This window comes from Cyphomyrmex costatus, unplaced genomic scaffold (genome assembly GCF_001594065.2).
Source record: "Cyphomyrmex costatus isolate MS0001 unplaced genomic scaffold, Ccosl1.0 scaffold141, whole genome shotgun sequence".
NCBI lineage: Eukaryota > Metazoa > Arthropoda > Insecta > Hymenoptera > Formicidae > Cyphomyrmex > Cyphomyrmex costatus.
Genome location: NW_017275402.1, coordinates 1,307,930 through 1,335,270, shown reverse-complemented (window position 1 = coordinate 1,335,270; position 27,341 = coordinate 1,307,930). Strand labels below are relative to the sequence as shown.

The following is a 27,341-nucleotide window of genomic DNA, read 5'->3' as shown; positions in this document are numbered from 1 at the left end:
AGTTCCTCTTTTTCTCCCTCATTCTATCCTCCTCTCTTTCTCTCTCCCTGTTTCTCTTTTGTCCGCAGTCCTTTTCCCCTTTTTCATCGGCAATATTATTCGCGTAAAACAACGCGGTCGACAAACCAGTAACAATGTCGGAAATTAGTCGACGCTTAAATGGGATTGTCATTAACTATTATTGTGCCACATAACTAACTGTGTGTCGAAAGAAATAAATTTAAATAAGATAACCAAATACGCTCCAAAGTGAACAAGATAATGGATATGTTTTCCTTAGTACTTCCAAATGTTAAAAAGAACGTACTTAATTCTCCGAATCTTTAATGATATAACTTCCATTCATGGAAATATAAACGAAAGTTACTTGGTAACTAGTGTATTTGATCATGCATATATCACAACTTTGAAAAAAAAAGTCTGAAGTTAAATACTGTTTCCCTACCATCGATTATTCATATTTTTTTGCAATTACTCTTCGGCACTAAAATAATAGTATTTAGCACCGTAATACTAAAGACATCGACATTATGATAAAGTATTATTACACAGATAATTATTATGTCGATGTGTAACTGCAGTTATGTAACAGAAATCACGCCCGCCGCTTTCATATGTCTTCCGCGAAATAAATTTTTCTACTTCTTATTTTATCATCATACAGTATTATTATGTTACCGAATATATTTTAATTCTTACCTTTTCATCTTTAAGAAGTATAAACTGTATTATTACATTTTAAGATCAGAAAATAAATATGGGAAACCTGTTCATAACCAGTTCAAACAAAAATTTAATTGCGTGTGCTGGAAATATAAACGTTGTCCGGTATAATATTGGCGAAGACATGATCTCTTAGATAGATTTAATTATGTTTGTTATTTAATTAACGTTGGGATTAAATGTATATATCGATTCGAAGTTTCTATCTATCTCTTTTCGTTTTCATCGCTGTTAAGTGAATTGATCCATCGCACCAACTAGTGTGTAAAGATAATCATCTTAAACGATATCGTCTACAGTACATTAAATTAAGGTTGAGTCTTATCCAATAATCGCCATTTAATCTTTCCTCAGGATTCAATGTATTTCAACCGGTACATCTAATATTACAGCTAATGATCCCAACATTCGTAAATCTATTGATTTAAAAAACTTTCTTATATTATACATGCGACAAATCTTTTATATATTTATATGTACACATATATATGTATATTTCTAATAAACATATTAAGACATATTTGTTTTTGAGACTCAATTTCTATTTTCACTGATATTCACAGTATTGTCGATAAACTTTTTATTTATCTAACTATTAATTAACATAGAACAACATGTTACCACGTTTATTATATATTGTGAAGTCTAATTTACCGATGAAATCTGTGGTTTGCGTGCTTTAACACTAAATATGCCGAGCAATTCTTTACGTAATAACTTCTCTTGCGTTTTGTATCATGCGACGCAAACGGATACATTCGTTAGCAAGACCTTGTCGAATACTCATGACATTTGGATCTTCGTGCTCTTGGTGTTTTCAAAGTGTAAAAAAAATTGTGGAAATCTTTTATTTTGGTGAAAATCTCCAAATTTTAAATAGTACGATTGAAGTTAAATATTTTGTCAAGTAAATGGTGTAAATTTTACAGAATGGATGTAAGTACATAATTACTATATAATTATTATAAATACAAATGATTATCTTACGAAATATATTTATTACAATTTTGGTTATAAATTTTGAAGTATTTAAAAAGAACTTTGCTATTAGTTTAACATTGCTAGCCAGATATGTTTAAAAGTTAAATTAAATGTTAAAAAACTATGTTTAAAATATTTTTATTATGCATTTTGAAATTGTAGTAAAAAAGATTTGTTTTTTTCTTATTTATAGACACCTATTGAAGGCGAAATTAACAGATTGCAATGGCAAGACTATCTCGTGATCAGCGCAGTTATGTCGGTTTCCATCATTATCGGGCTCTACTATCGATTCAGCGGTGGTCGACAAAGTACTGCCACGGTCAGTTTACAAAAAATCAATTTCTATACGGATCAATTCGTCATTAAACCAGTCTGATCGCAATAATTTGCACGCGAATTATATCTATGCCGTTATGTATACGATCGATTTCATGTTACGATAAATATCCGCATAAATTATGAGTATCGGTAATAAATTATATCTCAACCAATTTTCTAAGTATTTGACGTGTTAATTAACCGTCGTTACGATTCAACTCAATAACTCGAGAAGCGCTAATCAATGATCTATAAATTTTGAATGTCGAGTGATAGATCAATTCAAACTTATCATAATTATGAATTAAAACGCGTTTGATCGCTTAATGTATTAGTTAGTATAAACCACGTAGTTCCTTATCTTGTTTCTCATATATTCTTAGGAAAAAGCACTTATAAATATTGGATAGTTCCATAAATTCATAAAATTCGAGATTACGTGAAAGAAACGATTGGCTGCTGTAATAATTTAAATGATATAATAAAATATAACATAGCATTTTTAATTGACTGCTGCAGCCAATTAAAACGCAGTGCCATATTCAGTCAATCTTTTTTTGCAGCGTAGAAGATAACTCTAAAATATAAATGTGTAATTCTTCATAATTTTATCAAAGATTGATTTACACTAACATTTTAATTAAAAACGTGATTGTTTAATTGATGAGTTACAGACAGATTTGTATTTTACTGGCTAATATGATTAAATAATTATGATAAAAGGACTTTAAAAACAGAACAATATCGAGATTTACTAATTTTACCTATCACGACAATGAGGATGAAAAGTTTCTTTATGGAAACGTTACGCATCATAAACGATGTTTCCTGTGTAGAAAATTACTATTTAACCAATCGCACAATTATCATCGATAGGAATACTTCTCTGCGGACAACTCGTTAGGTGTCTTACCTCTCTCGATCGCTATGATGGCCTCCCATGTATCAGGAATTACCATGCTCGGAATGAGCGGGGAAACTTACATTCGCGGTCTGATCGTTTCGTTGATGTATGCTTCCGGCATTATCACCGTACCGATCATTGCCACTTGTTATCTACCAGTCTTCTTTGAGTTAAAAGTCGTAAGCATCTATGAGGTAATTGTCAGATGCTTGCACGAGCAACATCGATTATTAGTTTAAGCAACATTTCAATGTTCTTCGGAGATAATCAGTTGTATCGTTTAATACGTAAACATATAATCGAATATATTAATCTGCCAAGTTTTAAATAGAAAAACGGTGCAGAATGTAAAATTAATTTGAAAATAGGAATTAATAGAATCTTTTTAAAAGATTTTGAAAAACAACAAAAATAACTTATATCGTATATAGATATAATAAATTTGTATCTAAACTTTATGTTATAAGAATAGGTCATAAGAATTGTATTTTGTAAAAAAATCTTAAAGCCAATAAGAGCCTATATAGTTGATCGAGTGTGATAAAATGCATATATTAATCCACCAAATACACCAGATTGCAACACTTTCTTTTCAATGGATTTCGGAATTCAATCTTGCTGTAGAGGGATTGAATCTCGGGTTGAATCTAAATGAATCAGTAAGAACCAATCGATGAACAGACTGTATTCCACAACCTATTGGAAACAGTATTGCAAAACCTTTCAATTGATGAGTATACAAACATATCAAATACTTGTATTTGATTAATACATGCGTTTTATCACATACGATCAACTGTATCAATTCACGTTAGCTTTATTATTATTTTCTTTTGTACGATTTGATCTTTAAAGTCTTTTTTAAATTCATTATTGTTAAATGTATTTGGGATAAATATAGGTATTTTCCGGACTATTTGTAATATGATTCCATTGTCTTATTAAATTTCTCCTTTTTCTTAGTATCTCGAAAAGCGATTTGGGTTGTACATGCGGTTGCTCGTAAGCGCGGCTAATTTCTCTGAGACGATGTTACTGACCGGAGTGATGCTGTACGCTCCTTCCTTAGCTCTCGAAGCTACCACGGGCTTGTCTAGTACTATGAGTATTTTGGTACTCGCTGTAATATGTACCTCCTATTCCACATTGGGTGGAATCAAAGCGGTTTTGATCACCGACATCTTCCAGGGTTTGCTTATGCTAATTGCTCTTATTATCATCGTCTTCATCGTCACGCAAAACATCGACGGAGGAATCGATACCATTTGGCGTATCGGACAAGAAGGAAAACGGATAAATTTCTCTGAGTAAATTGGATATGACAATATAATAAATAATAAAGTAAATAAAAGAATAGGTATGTTAATAATCCTTTCTTATTTAGATGGACTATAGATCCAACTGTGCAATACACAGTATGGAGTACTTTAATCGGAGGAGGATTAATACATCTAGCCTATGTTGCGGTCAATCAGGTGCAAGTTCAACGTTTAATGACCGTTAAGTATGTCAATGAGTATTTCATAGTGAACATATTTATAAAATATCGGAGTTTTTTCTTTTATTTAAGCTTTAATAACGCATAATTTTTTTTTCATTATTATGTTTATTTTAAAAAATCTAAAGATCATTTGTTATCAAAAATTAATAAATTTAAAATTTGTTATCAATAACCAAATTTTCAATTAAATAAATATAAATATACAATATAATAAAATGAAATATAAGCAAACAATTAAAATTGTTTACTGTTAATTACCATTGTTTTTAATTTTATATTGTTGATACTTGTTAAAAATTTTTGCTCGAATTTTTGCTATTGTACATGCAATAATTAATTGTTATTTTCGCAGAAACGTAAAAGTAGCCACGCATGCGCTGTTTTTGTGTGGGCCATTCATTTTACTGGTAGGCTTTTTAACATGCTTCACCGGATTGTCAATTTACACGAGCTACAAAGATTGCGATCCCGTAATGTCCGAAAAAATTTCGACCTACGACAAAATATTGCCTTACTTCACTGTGGAGAACTTGTCACCAGGAGTAGTTGGTCTCATCGTTTCCGGTATCTTCAGCGCTAGCCTAAGTACAATTTCCGCTATGATGAATTCATTAGCCGCGGTAGCGCTCGAGGATTATGTGAAGCCGCTACATCGAAAATTTGGAATAGATTTTACTGACAAAAAGGCTACTTTCATCGCTAAAGCTCTTACCGTTTTAAATGGCGTTATTTGCATGTTTTTGGCATTAATAGCAAAGACAATGGGCTCACTAGCATCTGTTGCCTTCAGCATTCATGGCTCTATCGGAGGGCCGATTTTAGGTATCTTTACTCTTGGAATGTTCACTGAGGGCGCTAACGAGATTGGAACTATTATTGGCATGCTTACGGCGCTCAACGTTTGCTTGTGGGGCACGTTTGGACGACCTAAACCACCAATTCCGATGTTACCGGTGTCGATCGAAGGTTGTGCAAATTCGACGACATTGATGTTTGCTGAACAAATGAATTTTAACAGGTAAAATATCTATTCTCGAAAAAATCGATATTCAATCGGTATTCGAACTTTGCAAATACTAAAAGCTGCATTCATTGTTTTTCGATTATTACAGTGTATAAAAATTGCATTTAAATAATACTTTAGAATAACACTTCTTTAAAAAATATTAAAGTTTTAAATTTATGTCATTTATATGTATTATTTCAAATTCATATATAATATTTCCAAATTTGATGAAATTAACAATTATTACTTAATTCAAATCGCTTTTCCAAATAGTAAGAAAAAAAATATACGAAAAAGAAATTATGTTACAAATATCTTTGAAAATAAATTAATTCAAAACGCACGAACATTAATTTCACTGACACGCGCGAGTTATTAAATTTTTTTAATAATTAATACAAATAGAAAGGGCGATGTAAGAGTCAAGTAAAATTTCATTCAAAAATAATACAATATATATATTTAATTTCAAATTTTGAAAAATAATAATAAAATATAAATATAAAAAAATATAAATATATATATAAAACACTAAATTAACATTATTATCGTTCAATTCTCTTGGTGAGTTTTCTTTTAGAAATTTTGACACAATTTGTTTAACATTTAAAAGGAAAGTTTTTTACCATCATTTCAGAGATATTGTTATATGGTACATTGACTTTTCAATCATGTATAACCAAAATGTCATTTTTCTGTGAAGACTCGCATGATTAAAATAGAGTATGACCGATCTTCTGACGAATGATTTTAGCCGCCGTTTTTTAATGTCTGAGGAGGGCTCAATCCGAGAGCCGAAACTTGTTACGCAATGTCCATCATGTCATTTTTAAGTAATTTTTGATATATTCTATTTTTAATATATTTTTCATTTTTTATATTCATATTTTTTTATATTTATATTTTATTATTATTTTTTAAAATTTGAAATTAAATATATATATTGTATTATTTTTAAATGAAATTTTACTTGACTCTTACATCGCCCTTTCTATTTGTATTAATTATTGTTATACTAAGAGTCCTTGAATATTTTCATCTTATTTAAATTTTTTAAATTTATTCTCTTACTCTAAATAATAATTATATTCATCTAATGTCTGTATATATTTTTCAAGTACACTGGAAAGATTGATAAAAATTTAATACTTCAGACATTCATTCATGATACGAAACATTTCCTTTTCAAACTAAAATTTTCACCTCGGATGTCGCGCAATGCTCAAATATTCGCATTACAGCACTATCGGGAATAAATGCAATATATATTTGCAATTGCCAGCAATTTATCTCGCTCTCCACAGATCGAATCGAATGAGCATAAATTTATCTTAGGGAAACAGATAGGGGGGAGGGGGGGGGATAGCCAGACGATGCATAGCGCGCATCGCGTGACGATTAGAATATGAATTATCGACGCGTTGTAAATCGTCTTATCGCGACTCTTCGAAATTCACAGAGCATCAATGTTGCTATGCGCGCCGAGATATCTCGTTTCACTGTAATTAGCTGCGAGTTAAGCGCCGCTTCCTGATTTCTTTCACGCTTGTCGCTTTCTCATGGACGATAAGCTTGCTATTCGGCATTCCCACGGTGGTAAATAACGCTAATTGCACCGTTAATAAACTGAAATTACGGTTGTCTCGCGGAATCCTCGCCGCGTCGTTATTAGTGAGATTAGATATATTATAGCTTTCTCTTTGTCGGCGGGAATTCGTTTAAATTGACCGGTCTATTTTCAACGTGGCAAGAAATTGAAAGATCACCGACTGCAAAAGATGTAAAGATGGACGATCTGATTTAATTAAAATAATTTTGAAGATAATTGATAATAATGCACTTATCGAGTATGTAAATCAAATAATACTTTTATCTGAGTTTTTATCATTAAAAAAAACAGAACGTTTAGCTAATTAGGCATTTTGTATTACAAAACAGCAAAGAGAAAGTAGAGAAAGTAACAAGTTATTACAAGAAAAACAATTTTTTTATTAACGTTTATATTTTTATGTATAAATATCCTTCAAGATTATGATCTATAATATTTATTCTCCACAAATCGTATTATTTCTTTTTTTTTTGCAGTACTGAGCAACCAGATGAATCCTACTTCTATTTGTATCGTATCTCTTATTTATGGTATAATCCTATGGGACTGACAATTACACTAGTAGTTGGATACGTAGCAAGTATTATAGTTCGACTTATTCAAGGAGGAAATAATATTGAACACGATCCAAGTTTATTTATGCCACTCCTGGCTGCCAGAATCAGACGGCGACGTCAAGACGCACAAAAAACTACGAACAGTCAACTGTTCGTTTTAGAACCCAGCCGTATAAGATGAAACTTTTGTAATCAAATGACTCGTAATTATTGTATAGAATGTATACCTACTATCTCAAATCAATTATCAAGAAAATCCAATTAGAATATAGAATAATTGACTGCCTATTATAAATAAAGTTATTATTTATAATATCAAGTCGATATTTAGTTAATTAATTCATTTTTATTTAAACAATTTTAACGAATTGATCATATGTGTATCTATTACATGTACTTATGTATATACATAATCCTCAATAGCGCTATATTTATTATTCACAACGTTATAAAAAATTTTGCTAATATTGTATAAGTTATAATAAAATTGTATTTCTTTGTATGACAATAAATAAAATACATATATTATATATATAGGTACTTTGTATTACTCATTTGGTAACATTGGTATATTGAGAAAAAAATAACAAATTAATGTTATTTCACACAAACTTTTGTCTTTCTTTTTGTAAAATTAATTCATTGAGAATAGAATTAACGAATTTACGATAACGTTATTAAAAGATTATGCAGTAAAATTCACGCAGACTTTTGTTTTTCAAACAAAAGCTTCATGTTATCTTCATGTATAAGTAATGTGGAGCTGTTATTCAATTATAAAACAAACAAAAACCTGTGTGCGAATGGACAAGGGTCCACCATGATAAATATCGATAAGCTCGATCAAAATTCGCGCGTTGCAATTTTTCGACGGCGGCTTCGTCTCTGTATTAATTTGCAATTTAACGAGCACTGATTGGCGGAAAAGGGACCGAGGGCATATAATGCGGCATGTGGGTCGATTCCACGGTGACGAGACGGCGATTTAAACGAAACGATTTTGCTGTGCTGCTGCCGAAATTGGCGCGACTTATCTCGTAATCGTCTACAGCCAATTACCGTGTTCAGCACGAGCAAGCTTTTAATTCGTTTAATCGAGGTTCATCTGCGCATCGGAACGTTGTTGCCCCCTGCGTGGCGCATGATTAAACGGTGAAAGAAAGAAGCGATAATTGATACGCGTTGTCGGAAATTTGTGTTTGCGAATTAATGTTTACAGCAGAACGTTGTATTTTTTTATTAGATCTAGTTTCGTAGAACAAATAATAAATTAATTTCGTGCTGACGTTCGCTTAAATTTAGAACACTCACAAATTTAAACAAGAAATACGATAATTTTAATATAAAATTAACACAATATTGAACCTATTAATCAATTTTTGTTTTATTAAGTGTACGTGATGTTAATTTTTCATATTTACTCTAAAAATAACGCTAGATACGTACTTTAAAGATATAAATTTAAATGAGATACGAATACAAATTGACACGATCTACATATTGCAATGAGATCTTAAAAAAATCGATTCTCGTCCAGAATAAACTTTCAAAATGCGCGGATCATGTAACATAAATTGCACGAATCGAAACGCAAACCAATTTCCCCTACACGATCTTCCCTAGAATTTATCATCTCGATCTACAAGAGAGAATCGCCGCTATCGCGTGTGCATCTCGTTGCATTTTCACGATGACTAGACTCGCAGCATCGCGGAGAAGCCGACTAAGACCCGCTCGAGGATACCGGAGGATGATTCCTATAGAAATGCGCATACGTATAAGCACAATGGCTGGAACTTTCATCCCACCCTCGCGCCAGCGATTCGCGGACTTGCATTTAAAATTGAAATCATGGGTCCCTGGCCTGGGCTTCATACGCGGCACTCCACCACGTCCGATCTCGATTATCAACGCGTTTCTCTTTTTATTTCATCCTTCCTGCCCCTGGCCCACTCGACCCACCCCTTTTTCTCTGCCATCCATTCTCGCTGCTCGTGCGAGTCACGTGAATATGCATGAGTTGTCTGGCGCGCGGCCAGGAGGAATTTTAAAGCAGGAATCCTGCCGACCGGTTCATTCATCGACGGACGTGTTTACGTTTCGACGAACTGTTTACTTGCGAAGGAAGGGAAACTCCAAAGCCTTCGAGAGTTATGCGATTAAATTTATTTAAGAGGTTCCGTAATCGAATAATGTAATAATAAACTATTGTCGTGACTGTAATACGTAATCATTTCTTTTTATCCAGATGAATGTAAAGAATGTGATGTAAATTATCATTGCAAAAATCAATGTTATTGTAATTAAAATAAAATAATAACTTTTTGTGATTCTAAAAATAAATCCAATATAAGTAACACACACCTATATGTGTGCTTATGTAATGTTTGAATTGACTTTCGTGTTGAAGTCAAATCCAGAGTCAAAACGTTTGCTTTACTCTAACTTTGTTTGTAAGTGCATCCTAAAATCCCCAATTGATTGCGAATCATATCTTATCGCATCATGAATACATAATTTACGTACCAATAATTGCAGAGACTCACATAGATATTTGACTTGTATTGATAATTTGATATAATAATGCAGAATAAGATAAAAATACGAACAACGTTATAAAAATTATTACAATCGTTGCAACACTTTTTTTTTTTTTATTCTTGAGAGAATCTTCGTGATTCCCATATTCGCCACGTTGAAAAAAATTCGCACCTCGTGCCGGATTCCCGGGTCTCTCGCGATAACCTATGCAAAAGACAGTTCGTGCGCGATGCAGAATTCAGCGGTACGACCGACCCATGCATTATAGGGAATACGATATTCATCTCATGTCAAGATCTTACGGTCGATGTTAGCTAGCCATAGCAAAATGATGGAAAACAACAACGCGACTCGTGAGAATCTAGAAATTGCATGTAACATGCGTGCTATGTATGATAATAAGACCTCGATCGGCAACAAAATCGGCTTAGTGTAAAATTTACATTTTTTAAATATAATAGGTATTATCCTAACTGTATATGCTATTTCAATACCGCGCGATATAAGAAATTTGATAATTCAGAATAATACACGATATTTAATAAAGAGACTAACGAAAATACATATATATTAAAAATATGTATTAAGTGTGTTTTAGAATATTTGAAAACTCTCTCGCGGAATTCTTTTAAATTTTTATATTATTGTGATTTCTGATTTTATAAACAAAATTATCATCTTTTTTTTTTTTTTTTAAGATCAACCTCTCGTAAACACCATAAAACAGGCACAGTCTAGACACGTTATTACGGAAAACGCCTCGAGACCTTGCAACGGACGGTGCAAGTTATAAGACAGTCGCTTGCAGTTACCGTGCCTTGCAGCGGACCCTTCCTGCCGATTTAACTGCAAAACTGCCTAGCAGGAGGGTCTCTTATCTCAAGCTTAAGTGCAGCTTGCAACTCGCCACCGATCGGCCAGCCACCGTAACGGCGGCGTGGGCTTCACGAATCACGGCGTATGAAATGACAGCTACCGGAAAGAACGCGGCACGTTGGGGCGGATTTAATGTACCATGGACGAGTCTGAATTGACTCGTAAAACCGAAAGAGTAAATCGCGCTCGGGGAATATCGATTCCCGCTAATACAACCGCGATTCTATGCCGGCGTATGTTATCCCATGGGAGATGGAAATATAGGTATACGATGTACCGAACCCGAACAATATAAAGCCATAGAAAATATATATGTAGATAATGATTTCTTGTTGAGCCAGAGGCTAAAGCTAAAACACGGTTTTCGATACGATACGATAAAGTAACTTTGGTTCTCTCCACAAATTTCCAGTCAAATTCACATCGTATATCTTAAATTGAGCATCTCGAAATATCTCAGAAATATTGCGTAACGTTGTTACGTCGTAATAATGTATTAATCAAAACAATAATATACTTTCAACATACGATCTGTATATCGAATAGATGATCATTCAAATCGCTTAATAACATTAATCGAAACAGTAATTTACCTTCAATATATGATCTATATGTCGAATGGTAGATATTCAAATTACATATCATTACGATTCAAATGACGAAAAATAGTTTCTAGAAATGTCTTATTACGAAATGGTATATTGACCGCCGCGGCGCGCCGCTGGTGATGCAGCTGATACTTGCATCTGCCGCGATATTATTGCGGGGGATTTGTTGGCACTTTGTCGGTGAGCTCGTTATACTAGACGAGAGAGGTATTCAACGTATCGAACTCGATCGGTCTATTGTTAGTCGCCAATCGTTTCTAGCCCTTCGGGCTGCCAAGCCCATTTTTGTTAAACGTGTTTTACAAATACTGCTTTGTGCAATCATCGTAATATCTTAAGCGGTTTATCATTTCATTCTCCTTTTCCCATATCGTCGTACAAATATTAACGATCGATATAAAGGCCAAATTTTGTGTATACAATAAAATAATAAAATTTCTATAATTCTCTAAAACAGTATCTAATTAGCGCGTTTAAAAACATAATTATTAATTATAACAATTTTTACGTAATGTCTGTTTCTAATATTTATAATAATTTATTTCTCAGATTTATTTTTCTCAACAACAAAAAAAATAAATAAAGAATTGAAGAATACATAAGAGTAATTATATTTTCAGTAGCACCCCTATGATCATGACATCACACATGCTTTTATGACCGGAAAGGAAGCTGTCAGTTACAGCTCGTAACCGTAATACATATGTGTAATATTCGGCGTGACTTGAAAAATAACCCTTAATCATTTTAACGTTTTTCCGTTGAGGAGGGCTGTTCAAACATCGCCCAATATTCTCACGCGCCCTTTTTAGAGTAGGCCCTGGGTGTGCCTGTGTCAACAAACATTTACCTCCTAACACGATTTCTCTGTAGTGTGCGGTATTCGTTCGTTATCGATCGTTAGGCGTGTCGATTACATTTTAACTTGTAAAGTACGTGCCTGCCAATGACACGCAAAGGATGCTGCATAACCGCGTGAGATTAATTACCGTCAATTGCGAGACCGAGCGTAAATTACACGCCGCATTATATACCGTATAGATGAAAAAAGAAAGAATAACATAAAGTCTCAAATACATCATCAATGAAAATAAATAGATAGGCTAAGAAAGATGAGAATAAAATTGTCATTTCATAATAAGAAACTATCGATGCTTAGAAAAATTCACTGAAATACGAAACGTGACACTACAAAAAGCGTCTTATCCTTTTGCTTGTGCTGTATTTATATTATAAATATTCTAAAATTTATTTTTCCCCACGTTTTAAAAATAATATTTAATATCCTAAAATAATATTTAAAAAATCTCAAGTTCCATTTAAGAAATATTTACAATAGAGAAAAAAGGAATAATAAAATAATTTCCTTTAATGTTGTATTAACAATTTTCGTATCTTATAAGAAAAATAATAATAATTTATTTTTATTTTATATATAAATATATAGATACATAAAATCTATAAACACTTCCAAACCTTGTGTTTATTTTCTCCATAAGCAATATAAATACCAAGAAAAAAATAAATTTAAATAAAAGCTTTGTAATAAGTATAAAATATTGGTATTTTATACTCGATTTTATACACTTTTATTTTACTTTCTTCTCTATTTCCTTCATTCAAAAAAAGTTTAATTTTAAAATATTAAAATGCATTTTATTCTTTTCTACGTTTTTTAAACAGTGCATACTTTTTACCACATTTTACGGTTGTTTATTACTTATTTAATCAATAAGTTCTATTGCAATAAAACATTAAAACCAACTCAGATAGTTATTAATGATAACAATTAATTCTATTTTAAGCTTTGTATACTTCTTCATATTTAAAATAAATTAATTATGTCAAGATTAAATATTAATTGATATTTTCAATGTCTACACAGAAAAACGGTTTGTTAAAATATTAAAAGCTAAATAGATATCTGAAAATTTTATCGAGTTATCAAAATGATTATGTAGGACACACGAATTAATTACTAGAAGGTGACAATTTTTGCAGGATTATTCATTATGTTTGAATGTCCTACATAATTATATTAAGAATCCGACAAAATTTATTTTCAGACCTATATATCTACATAAATTTTTAGATAGTCCAGTAAAATCATTCTATCTATGTATTCATTTTAAGATAACGTATCTATGAAATGTTACTCAATATCTTAAAATTATTAATATTCTTGATAATTCTTCTTTAATTCAAAATATGTGTGTTCATAAATATTCATATTTAATATTCAACACCTATTGTTAGTTTTCACAGATTCATTACCGCAATGAAAAAATGAAAGATAATCTGTTCAATTGTAGAGTTCTATTGTATTTCAGCGTACTACATCGAACTATAGAAAATTATAGGTATACATAAATTAGATGAGCATTCAATATGTTATATATCAAGAAATTATTGTTGCACGTATTACGCAATTAATTTTGTGAGTAAATAAGCTCGTCGCGTCGCATACTCCAACATGCTCCAACACGCTCCTATCACCAGCTTCTACTCCACTCCAACGTGCTCGCGGAGTGAATAGAAACTACGAAATAATAGGAGAATGTTGGAGCATGCACCACAAACGAATCTAATAACACAATAAGTTTTTACTTACCTCAATGTTGCTCCGCTGTTACCCGTTGCTTCCCATAGGCCTCGTCCTCCTTTCAGATTAGGTTAGGATTCCTTCGCAGCACACCCGCACAAAACTCACTCACAAAAAAACACGGTTAATTACGATCACGGGCGCGCTATAAATCATGTTACGATGATCGCACGATATTTACAATTAATAACGGCACTACCAACGGGGATCACACTAGTCACGTATACTTTATCGCGATGGAAAAATAACACGAGAAAGCAAGGAACGAGATCACGCGCGTGAACTGCGCGGCGTACACGATGCTCAGTGAATATAGCGCGCGAGACAGCAAATTCAAACAGCGGCGTGGCGCGGCGCGGCGCGGCGCGGCGGCCCGGGATTATAAATCATCGACGTATTCAACATACGACGAACATATCGAACACGACAATTATTAAAGCAAGAGGTTAATTATTATTGCGCTTATGTCAATTAAACGTGTGTCGTGACTGTGCTGCTCAACTCGAAAATCCAGGTCGATTCGTTTCGCGTATGCGATATTTTTACCAACAATTCGTGAAAGATGCAACTTCACGATGTATTTGTATTCGTAGAGTAACCGTCACGTTCCATATCACTTTCCAGACAACACATATTGTCTAAAAAAAATCTCTTTATGATGTCTTTTTAGATATCATTTAGACGTGTATATGTTTCAAAAGGCATCTTTATGATGCTTCACGACATCTTTTAGACATGCATGTTGTCCAGTTCGATTTCGATACGCCGCGTCGCACTGAGTGGTGAATCGTCTAGCATGAGACTCGAGTAAAGAGTCATTTACAATGACAGTGATAGTATAGTTGTAAAAAATCGACCAACCACAATGGGACGTGAGGAGAGTAATCGATTATAAGTGCGTTCCGTGTAGTTTCACGCATTATGTATTTCATCTTATCCCTGTTGTTCACTAAATATTAAATAATAAAATATATTATAGACAACATGCTTGAAACGGAACGCACCGAGATTGATCGATTTCTTACAATTTATAGCTCACTACACAGTATTACTTCTATTGTAGACACCGCGGTCTATAAAAGTACAAATTGATCGCTCAATAACAAAGATCCTTAAGGTTTAAGGTACTTTTACACGGTAACGTCAAGCGCCAAAAGTGTCAAGCATCGTGAGCTTGCTATTCATCAATTTTGATCAAAAGTGACCTATTTTTAGCGAATAGTAAAGCCTCGTTTCCACTGAGCGCGTCACGCGTCGTATCGTCACGAGTTAAGCAATCGAAACATCTTTGTACATAAGCATTAATCCCCCCCCCCTTCTTTTTCTCTCTCGTGACGCGTGATGCGCTCAGTGGAAACGCATCCTTAGCTGAATGTTTGACTCTCCTGTATAATGGCATCTTTAAAGAATGGTAGCACGGTTTTAATATATAACACTACGACAATGTGCAGAACGGCTTGCATTGCTGTTTACCTTTGACTCTCTCTCTCTCTCTCTCTGCGCGAATAATGAGTAGCACGACGACAATACGCAAACAACACGAATCTCAAGGTATGTGTGCCAACGGACTCGGCTGTTCGCTATCACGAAATACCTACATCGGTAACTCAAGTCAAACATTTTATTCATTAATAGGTCAATTCTAAGCAGAATCACAAAGCTCGTATAACTTGTTTTCGTAAGACTACAAGAACTTATGACTGGAATTGTAATTCTATGCATACCGCAAGACGTTTATTCGTAAATATCTATGATTTTTCATGTATACATCTTACGGTTAGCAAAAATTGTCTGTAAATATACTATATAATGTTACAAGCATTCCAGTTTTACAATTATACTTATAATTTTTAATAAGAACAGTAAGTTATGAGTCTTTTATACGATGCTGCTTATAGAATTGATCCAAAGGTAATGTTAAATTTCAAATAAATTTTGATGAACGCGATGTTTCGCGTAATATTAAATTTCAAATAAAATTCGATGAGCGATGTTTCGTGTAAACACAACGAGCTAATAACATACCTATACTTTTTACATTGTACAGTAAATTTGATCGGGCGATTCATGTATACGAGTATTACCATGTTCGCAATTTGAAATTGTTTTGCTAATTACACTTGAATGCATTAAAAAAATTTAATGCGAACCTTCGTTACGTTTCTGTCACTCTCCTCTCACATTCAGCTTATACTCCAATGTTTATTTTTGTCAAGATAACGCAATTAAATCATGTCATTTATAAATTCATACACCTTATACCTATCGTTTTGATTTCTGATTTATATGAATAAATTATCCAAACACGCTGCTTCAGTAATTAATTTCGATTCTCTAAAAATTATTAATCGCGTGAATTAAGTAACGCAAAATAACCGCTGATAATAATATCAAATAATAAATGATTATCGTCTCCGCACGTTTACGAACTGTTAATCTGAGAATAAATTAATTGCACAGACCGATAATTAATAATTGTAAATAATTAAGCAAATAATTAAATGATAAAATGCAAGGGTATATATAATATAAGGAACCACCGGTATCGTCCCACTCTCAATGCACGAATGATTAGTGTGGCGGTTTCGTGTAAATACGACGTATTGTTTGCAACAACAAGACCTTATACCAACCGATTTATTTTAAAATATTTAACGTATCACGGAATAAATACGCTGTATATTCCGGATTGTATTTCGTATTAATTTTAATGAATTTCGTGATCTGTCAGCTTACACATCAAATTAACATTCATTTGACGAGTACTATTTACTTCTGTTTTACTCGTAAAAATATTTATGAAAATTAATATGCTTTTATATGTTGGTACATAATCATTATTGCATTTCTAAATTTTATATTCTCCCTCTCTCTTATAAACTGTATGATTTTAATATAACAAGCAAATCAAATTAAATTCTTGTAACGCAAATAATATAGAGGTTTACCTTTTTTTGATTTATTTTAAAAGTGTGATTAATTAAATTTTTTTCTCTTTTATAAAAACTTAAATAATATCAAAATTATTTTTCTATTTTTCTAAAACAAAGATAAATTTTAATTTCTAAACATTTAACATTAGATTTAATAATTTTATGTAGACGGTTTAATCGGCTGTAATGTTACTGTAGATTCTCTTAGAATTTAGATCATAAGCTGCAGCGAGTATTTATGCGCATGTCAATTGGTGTCTGTTTTTCTGTTCGCAAGACACGGCGAAAGATATAGACGAGAGTCGTTCCGAATCGGTCCTCGCGAGAGCACGTATTTATTGTTGTTTTGCTTGACTCCTAGGTTGCCGCGACCTGTATCTTTGCACTACTATTCAAAATCGAAATATAACGAACATTACTGCAGAGTGAAACGCTTTGTTTCTGCTATCTCCTTTGATCGGCCATCCAGACCGTAATTATCCTCAATCTCTTTTAATTTCTTCTACATTTATTTAAGTAGAATATTGAATTAGTCAATTCTTTAACAATAAATTGATACATAAATTATGTAATAAAATGATAATTAAGTATATGTAATATTATTAGCCATGTTTCAATTAAAACGACTTATAATCCTTGCAATTTGAAAATTTGATTTTAATAATTTCGACCTTAATTAATTTTCAAAGCAAATTGTTAAAGTATTGTAAAAGATGATTGTGAAATAAGTATACTATATATTTCGCATAACTGCAATATTTAAAGATATATTATGTCAATTCTCTCTGAAAATTCTCGTTAATATATAGGAAAAGAATATTCATTTAACAAAATACATTGCAGCTTTAATATTTTATATGTCTCTTTTCACACAACTTGATAGACATTTATATAAATTTATATAAATTATTATATTACAAAGGTGCATTTCTCATATTATACACGTATAAAATATAAAATTTTTCGGAAGGCGGATAACATTTCGCGAAATGCGCTGGGATGGGCTGAACACAATTTCTCGCAATAAAATGATACATGGTACTTTATATGCGACTATTTATAACACAGCACGTATTTGTCGAAGATTTGTAATCGTGGCATTTTGTCCGTTAATGCAAAATCAATTTGCCATTATAAACTGTATACTTTTGCCATACTGTTATAATAATAATCATTTGAAAGGTCGAGTGAGGGTGCACAGAGAGAAAATTACACACGAGTTAGAAAGCACTGCGATCTTTAACACGCTCCTCTTGACTCTGGACAATTTGTCAGTTCGGCGCGTAGAAATTACAAAGATCGAGTTATTTTCTCCGAGTGAGAAAAACTATACACCGAGTTAAAGCAATTTCAACGATATAATCGCAAATATTCTGCCGCATGCGAGAAACGTCGTTTCCAATAAACGTATTATAAAAGCGTCAGTATACTTGCATCGATATCGCTTGAATCGATTGTAACATAATAATGTCACAATAGAGTTTAATTAAACGTATTACTACCTTGTTAACTCTCAACTCGTATTGTACGCAATCTCTAAGATCGAAATATTATACAATACTGGATTCTGAAATAATACAGAAGGTGCGCCGCGTATAGCTTTATTTTGCTGCAACTGTAAGGTATCATTAAATTAAATATGATATATCTCTCTTGTCTTATTACTTTGTAAAGATGAGAAAAATAATTACAGACTTCCAGCATTCGACATCGGCAATTCCAAGAGATAAAATTCTCTCTTTCTCTCTTTCTCTTCTTCTTTTTCTTCTTTTCCTTTTAAACAATGTCGTATTCTTATGTTAATAATATATGTCAAAATATTTCAACCGTAAATTTACGTAAAGAATTCCTTTTACAAAGATTTTTACAAGTTTATATAAAAGAGAACTGAGTTATTCCGAATTTATTTATTATATGTGTTTATTTTACATATATATATATATGTGTGTGTGTGTTTAAACTAGAATATATTACGTGCCACACATGTTCTTGTTACTTAATAATATTACGAAATAGTCATTAAAAAAAATTAGCCACATTCGCGTATATGGTGCCCTAAGGAAATCGACCATCCCAACAAGCTCGTAAATTAGTCTTTATCAGCAATCAGAAATTCGACTCACACGTGGGTAAGAGCTGCGTACGAACGCAACGAGTCGTCGTACGCAGCGGCGTTCTTCAAAGCGACGCTGCTGCGTAGTGTACGTGTATGAAACGATAGAGTAGAGCCATTCACCGTGAATTCCAAATGAACCAGTCTACAAAGTTCTACTGATTAAAGAAATTTTATTTTTTCTTTTTCGTTGAACTAAAGTTTCGTTGAACTAATGCGTTACATATAATACTAGTAAAAGAGTAATAAGGGGGGAACATTGTGTTCCTTTGACCAGGTGTATATCTTTAATCATTTAATCCCATAAAAAAACTATTGGATATTTGTAAATATATGTAGTTTTGTAAAAATATGTAGTTTGTATAATATAAACACCAGAGGTGTTTTATAATAAATTTCAATTATAATAATGAAGAGTATTATACTCCTATGAAAAATCATTGTTTCCGAACTTTGAATAAAATAATTTCAAGACGCTGTTTGATCTCATAAAATGTTGCATATGGATTCTGTTTTATGTATTCTATCTTATGTAGAATTATCTAAAATGTTAAATGGATAATCAGAAGTTATTTAAAACTTAATACTGAAAATCCTAATCTATAATTTATTAAATTAATGACAAATAGAAAATGAGCAGGTGCTGTACACCTTTAACCAATAACTGATAATGTACCTTTGAACAATCAATAAGATATCGCATGATATAATTTAATTTAGCTGTCTCACCTCCAATGTTAATAAAATTATAGATGCTCATTAGACGCAATTTTGATGAATAAAATTTGCCAGAAATGCAAAATTGTTTCTAGTCTCTCCTCATGTTGCCATTGTATAATCAAATTTATTTATATATATTTTAAGTATAAAGTTTTGCATGATGTAAGACATTAAAAATATAAGTAAAACTAAAGTTTTGTTGAATATATTTTTAAACACACCTTTTGTACATTGATTAAAAATACAACATAGATGTTGTATCTTTGACTAAAATTCAATTTTTTTCTAATGTTAAAAAAGATGTGTACACAAAAGATAACTTAAATCTACAAAATATATACTTATATTAGTGTCAACTTCAAAGAATATTTTAGAATATTTTTGAATTTTTAGATATCAAAATAAAACTTGCACAAGGAAAAATATTAAAATTGGTCAAAGGTACACCTACCTTTCTCTAATAATAATATGTTAGAGGAATTAAAATTGCGTTTTGTTACAGAACAGGTAATTTGAAATAATTTGAATTTTATTGTTTAGAAGTAGAAAGCAAGTATGACTCATCAGTGACCGATTTCGAGAAGTACCGCATGATTTTGGCACGTTTCCGCTACTTATATAATGCGGTCGTTGCACTGTCTAAAATTAACAGTGGTAAATCCCTATACTATTATTTCGGCGTTCAAACACCGATTGCTTTTACTAGCAGGAACTGTGAACGTGAGTAACGTTTCCGCAAATCTAAATATAGAATTTTCTGATGAGCTGCCTTAGTACTGTGACAATAAGTTAATAAAGAAAATAGTTCTAAGTTTCATAATACAATTTATGATATTTATTATCAAAAATAAGTGTGAAATATTAAATTCAAATAGACTTATTTAATACGTCTTGCAAAACAGATCGAATTAAAATTTTTTCTATTGGCATATATGTCGTAAATTAAATCAAGGTATAAATGGGTATATTTTCCAAAGCAGTTGCGGATAGTATTTAGATGCATATGCAGGAACAATTGTATCATAAATCATTAGGTCTTGTCCTTCGAATGGTTGTTAACATGTGTCAGACAGAAGAGAAAGTCCATCAATGTCCAGTCAAGGCCATTGTCTCCCGCAAGAAACAAACTTTTACTACTCTTTCGTTCAAAATAAGAAGGAACATTCCAATCTGTACATGCAACAAAAAAAGAAAAGAAAAGAAAAAAAAATAGCGGAAGTATATATAGGTCTATTCTTTTTAGTTGAACTTTTTGCACAGTTTATCTTTCTCTCTTTTCTCTCCACGTTAGAGAGATAAAGAGAAAAGGTGAACCATACCAGAACTTTAGCCAAAAAGAACAGACTTACTATCTAAAGCGATCATAGGCAAGAAATGCAAAATAGGCTCATTTAATCAATAATGCCACTTGCAAAACAATGCAGTTAAAGAAAATGAAAATACTATAGTATACGTTACGTATATTATACAATAGATTTCCTAAATATTTTGTATACTTTTCGAGAATGAGAGAATCTCTAAAAGTACCTACTTCGGAATAGTACAGTACGGTATGTCTTTCATAAGAATGGTACAAACCGAAAGTGATTTTATTCTTGTTAAGCCCGTGTCACACTATACGGATTGTGGACGCGGATCGGATTGAGATTGCGGATCGTGCATTGGAATTCAGCCAATCAAGATAAAGCTGCTTTGTGTTGATTGGCTGAATTCCGATGCGCGATCCGCAATCTCAATCCGATCCGCGTCCACAATCCGTAGTGTGACATGGGTTTTAGAGAACTGTACAGTGAAGAAATAAGAACAGAAAAGGAACAGAAACAAAGAATAAGAATTTCAACCAATTAGAAACGATGCACCATGGAATATACAGTTTCCGACAGGTTGAAATTCTTATTTTTATTGTCCCTATTTCTTCAATTTCTTCATGCGCAGCCTTATAGTGTCTTTGATGTACGAAGAGTTGTGTAAGTTTATAGCAGTGAATAAGGTACCTGAACCGAATAAGACTCACTAACTTATTTTTTTTTTTATTTTATTTATAGAGATATTGAAATGAACTTTGAAAAATAAAATTTTTATTCCAATAACTCACAAAAAATGTATGCATTTCTCTCAAGAAAAAAATTTTTAAATAAGCAAAAAGATTTGTCTTTTTAAGTCTGACTTTGGGCCTTATTACATGCATATGTATTTATAATAATCAAAACAAAAATAGTACAAAAAATGTTAAATGTGCCGCCAGCATTAGCATAACCCAAGATACACCACGGGGAGATTGTAGTTTATTTGCTTCAATGTTGAATAACTCGGTGAAAAAGAATCGTACAGTTCTCAACAAAGAAGTAAATTAAAGATAAAGATTCACGTTTTTGAATGCTGTAAACCGACTTTTTGAACGACTTTTAATTCACGCCATGGAACTTTGCAATGTTAATACAAATTTTTGAGTTTTGACACACTTTTATTTGTGTCCGTATAATTCCATAAAGATAATTCCATTAATCAAATCGAAATATCAATTATCATTTTTAAAAGTAGAGATTTCAAGCTTTAAAATGCTTTTTTATAAATTTTTTATGATAATTTTTGACGAAATTACACTCTTTTGAAATTTGCCTATTTTTGAGAAGCAGGATAAGTGATGCTTTAATTTTACTTTTGAGTATATATATATATATATATATACAATATATACACAATATATTGTATATATATATGGATTTGTTTATTTCTCCTTCCAACATGAATCTGCACTGCACTGACTGACCCTGCTCAAGATTTAGGATAGGCAGTACACTGAACTGTTGTACCGAGTTTGGTTATAAAGAGAACAGAGTTAGGTGACATCATTTCCGGTTACAATTTCCTGTCAAAAAGAACGCTTCAGTGTACATTTTTGGAACTAATGCAACGACTTCAGGCAAAAAGAACAATGCTATGCCGCGTTTTTCATCAAATACCTAGAATGTGAACATTTATTGTTTGCGCTCACGGTATAGCTACTCACAACAGTAAGAACAAGGTAAATTCCTTCAATATATATTTAAGGTTTGTTCGCGTCATTCTGTGCATGTTCTAAATTCTAGCATATGTTCCTACCATAGCATCATTTTCTCTAACGCACTCGTTGAAGTAAGTAGGATCAAGAGAACGTTGGAGCGTGTATGCGACGCGAACAAGCATTCGGAGAGAAAAATTCCTCGGGAAGCCACGTTATTAGCTCTCATCTTACCAAACTGCTTGTACGCGTTATTCGATGAAAACAGAATAGTGATTTTGAACACGTAACTTGCGAGATCTCGAAAAATGGTAGATACGTTGTTTAGACGAGAGTGGAGATTAAAGAGCTACGCAGAATAAGAGGAATAGAGAACCACAAACGAGAATAGAGAATAAGAATTTCAACCTATCAGAAATTGTGTATTCCACAGTACATGATTTCTGATAGGTTGAAATTCTTATTCTCTGTTCTTTGTTCCCTGTTTTTTTTATTCAGGGCTGCATTCAAAAATTACGCCTAGGTAATTCTGGGCTATAGTTTACGTTACATATATTATAGTAAAAATGCACCTAAAAGTTTTCTGAGCATAATTCTCTCTGTGTAACTGCCATCCCAAAGGATCAATAAAGCGCGATGAGGTTAGTTTTATTTTTTTTTTTATTATTATACTATCAAGTGATCACATTGCAATTTGATAAAAATCTCCAAATTTACTGAACGGAATAAAAAAATCTTTTTACACGATTAAAGCAGAATTGAATAGTGCTGAACTGGATTTTATACTAAAATTGAAAAAAATTAACTTACGTTTTTTTCAACTCGTAAATAAAGCTATTATACCTGACGTAAATGTTTCCTTAATACAAAACTTTTATAGCTTGTATGGACCAAACGACAGTTCAACACTCAGCGTATTACGTAAATAAATAATACTGAGTTCATAGAACTAGGATTGAAAGCTCCAAAAAAGAGATTTTTATTGAACTACGCAAAATAATATTTTACTGCTCCAGCTAGAATATCGCTGTTTTTTGTATCTGATAGAAAATGTGTATCATACGTATATAGAATATATAACACAAATCTATATTTTATCTCTGTCATCTAGGTAATCGTGGGACAATATTATATTTCGAAACATTTTTATGTGTAAATCTCTCATATTTATTAATAAAACTACAATAAAATATAAAATAAGTTTGATTAATTTTATTGAAGTGCATAGTAAAAATTTTACGTGATCGTTTCCTGACAGAGTATAGACAGTGAAAAATTGTTGTGTTGATTGTTTAAATTTACTTTTCTTATATAATATTATAATTTTTTTATTTTATTATTCTTTTTACATGAATATTTTTAATTAATTAAATTAGAAAAGACAGAAACAAATTGTTAATGTGAAAGAAATAATTTACAATTTTCTATTTGATACATATATTTTACATCCAGTGAAACAATGAGTTAAGCCAGTTAATGTGTGTAACGATTATAAATTAATTTCTTCGGTGATCTCCGCGGTCAGATCACTAAACCACGCAATCGTGAAGCATACGACATCTTCGGTAAGAAACGCACGAAGATATGCGTCCGGTTTATTAAAAAAAAAAGAAGCCATCGTTACCCCTCTGACCGATTATGTAAAACAAGTTCCACGGGTGGCCTCGCAGTCGCGCTGGTACGATATATTCTTATGCAGGGCACAACCTCTTTCACGGAGCGCAATTGCGCAGACATTTCTACCGATCCACCCACCGAGATCTATCGATATCCGCGGCGTTCTCTCGAACTCGTGACTTTGTCAAGCGACGTCGTTTGTATGTGATTAATCTTTTCAACCTTCGTGCGGAATGACGGTCGACGAGAGAAGCGGCTCGAGTCCGAGTTAATGATTTCGATTTAACATTCTTAATAGATTTGAAAAGCGTAAACTGAAACGTGTTTACAATTAAATTCAAAGCAGACTATTAATCTTATCAAACATATGGTACATCAAATAGCAGCTCATTAAATCATAATGAGAAACATTTGTAACTTCCTTTACTGAATGAAGGAAACTTTATTCATGTTAACAACGGTATATGTTGGCTTTGCCCAAATTTTCAACTAATGAGCTGATGAGTTAATTAATCTCAAAAATCTTGAAACACATGCTATTATAGATAGAGATTAGATTAGTTCAATTTTGACTCACAGTTGATTTCTTTAAAGTTTCCTCAAAATGTTGAACAAATTCTCACTTTTTCTTAAAATAAATCTTTTTAGATATAATAAAAAAATGTCTCCTTTTGTTATTATGTTATATTCTCGTGCAGCAAAAATTAGGTTTTTTCTCCATATAAATATACCTAGATATTAATAATCAACATTATTATTTATTAATAATATTAATAATCTTTTTATTAAAATAGAGAGAGAGAGAGACAGAGAGACACAAACAATTACATTTTAGAGTAGTCAGTTTAGAATATGTTCGATCCACGTTACTCGCCTCACTATAAATCTGTTTTATTTCTAACTGCACTGTCTGAACTTATTGCACTGTCAAGATTGCACTGCGTCTTATGTAGGACAAACAAAAAGACAACTCAAGACCCGTATAAATACACATAGATATAGGATAAAGCAAAGTTCCTCCAGACTCTTCGTCATCTCTGACCATAGATTAAATCACAATTTCGATTAATAAGAAGCCTTAATTCTAGATATTGAAAAAAATTACCATAAAAGAATTATCTCAGAGATGTTACACATTAAAAAACAAAACAATTTTAACTCTCAAATTATTTAACTCTCAAAAAGACACGGATAGTCTGGACGACTGTTACAGTTATCTATTGAAAAAGTGTCAAACAAATAAATAAATATCGTTCCGATGCCCTAAAAGTCCGTCTGTCACCATTGTAACACTTGAGCTTAACAGAATCAGACTAATACGTAAAGATGCTCCTGTTTTCATACATTTTATCGTAAATAAGAAATTCAATTTTAATCACCAAATAAATAATTAATTGACGTAATTCAAAAATTGACAATAATAAAAAATAATTGACAATTTACATTTAAATGACTCAATCTTGTCTTACCTTTTGATTACTTTTATATATATTTGACGCGCGGCAATGAATTTCTCTTTTAGACACAATTTCCACATTCACACAAAAACAGGAGAATCAATTTCTTCGAACAAATTGTACCACTCCGTGTCGCTTAGATCGTAAGATTGTACTTTCATCTCTATGACTTTGTACATCTATAAGAATCGCTGAAGAAAGACCCCCGTGAGTCCCGAAACGTTCGATGTTTTTATATTATTTTATATTATTTTATTTTTATATTGTGTTATCATTGTAAACTAGAAATTTCTTTTATAAAAAAATCTTATTACCGCTCGATTCAAACCGTTTTTTTCTTTATTTATAATATTTTGTTGTTTTGAATTAAAATAGTAGACATTAGTAGTAAGTTTTATTGAAATAATTAAAATTAATAATTAGTGATAGGTTTTATTGAAACAATTGAAATTTTTTAATTTAAATTACGGTATTTGATAACGTAATCCTTTTTGTGCTGACATCGAATTTGCATCAATGTGAAAAAATAACGTGTTTATATCTAATTAGTAATTGTTTTTAGCTATATGGATTCATATGCTTTTCAAATAAATTTTCACGACGTCTACTTTCTGTGTATATTTTCGCTGATAAACGAACGTTGTTCTGCGAATCTATTGCCATAATAATACGCACAGTCCTAACTCAAGATGAAAAGCTCTTCCGACTAAACCACTGGACCATTGTTTTATGAGATATTCGCATATATGGAATAACACATCAAAACGTGAAAAGGCGCGGCATCTTTCTTCACGGGCTAGAGTCGAACATCATCCGAGACAAGTATCGTCGTTGACCGCAGGGTCCATCCGGTCGACATAAGCTGTAAAACGTTCTTTGTTCGCACGCGCGTGGCATGGTCGTCTGCCATGTCTCAAAGCTGGATTTCTCAACTGCCAGCGATCTTTTGTCCAAGTACCAGTGGCTCGTAAAATCACAAGTTACTTCGAGTATATTTAGAGTCTCGTGGATCCGGTTCAGAAAAATAATCAACCAACAACTTTGATCTTAGATTAAGTATATAAAATAACGATGTAGCTATTGAGATCATTGAAGAAGCACTTATTTCTAAAAATAAAAATTATAAAAATAAAATATTTTATAGAAAAATGTATATTATATGTAATCTAAAAATAAAAAAGATATCTATAAGAAGAAATTTTGTTTTCATAGTCACAGTTCGCTTTCAGTTGGATGAATCAAATACGTCGGGTTCTAAATAAACCTCAAAT

General features: G+C 32.0%; 2 protein-coding genes across 7 annotated transcripts in view; one reads left to right on the top strand and one right to left on the bottom strand.

Moving 5' to 3' along the window:
• Positions 1 to 27,341, bottom strand: part of by (focal adhesion protein tensin) — a 203,418-nt gene that overhangs the window by 155,232 nt on the left and 20,845 nt on the right. The gene's annotated exons all lie outside the window — the stretch shown is intronic.
• On the top strand, positions 1,946 to 7,783 carry LOC108783103 (putative sodium-dependent multivitamin transporter). The gene is made up of 6 exons (XM_018551581.1): positions 1,946 to 2,026; positions 2,902 to 3,123; positions 3,893 to 4,236; positions 4,314 to 4,433; positions 4,783 to 5,448; positions 7,522 to 7,783. The coding sequence occupies exons 1-6, from the start codon at positions 1,961 to 1,963 to the stop codon at positions 7,781 to 7,783; spliced, it is 1,680 nt and encodes a 559-aa protein (XP_018407083.1). The 5' UTR covers positions 1,946 to 1,960.

Excerpts from the sequence above, each read along its gene's own strand:
- LOC108783103 (XM_018551581.1), top strand. The coding sequence starts at position 1,961 with ATGTCGGTTTCCATCATTATCGGGCTCTACTATCGATTCAGCGGTGGT. Across the intron at positions 2,027-2,901 it reads GTCGACAAAGTACTGCCACG|GAATACTTCTCTGCGGACAA; the intron begins GTCAGTTTACAA and ends TATCATCGATAG. Across the intron at positions 4,434-4,782 it reads CAACGTTTAATGACCGTTAA|AAACGTAAAAGTAGCCACGC; the intron begins GTATGTCAATGA and ends TTATTTTCGCAG.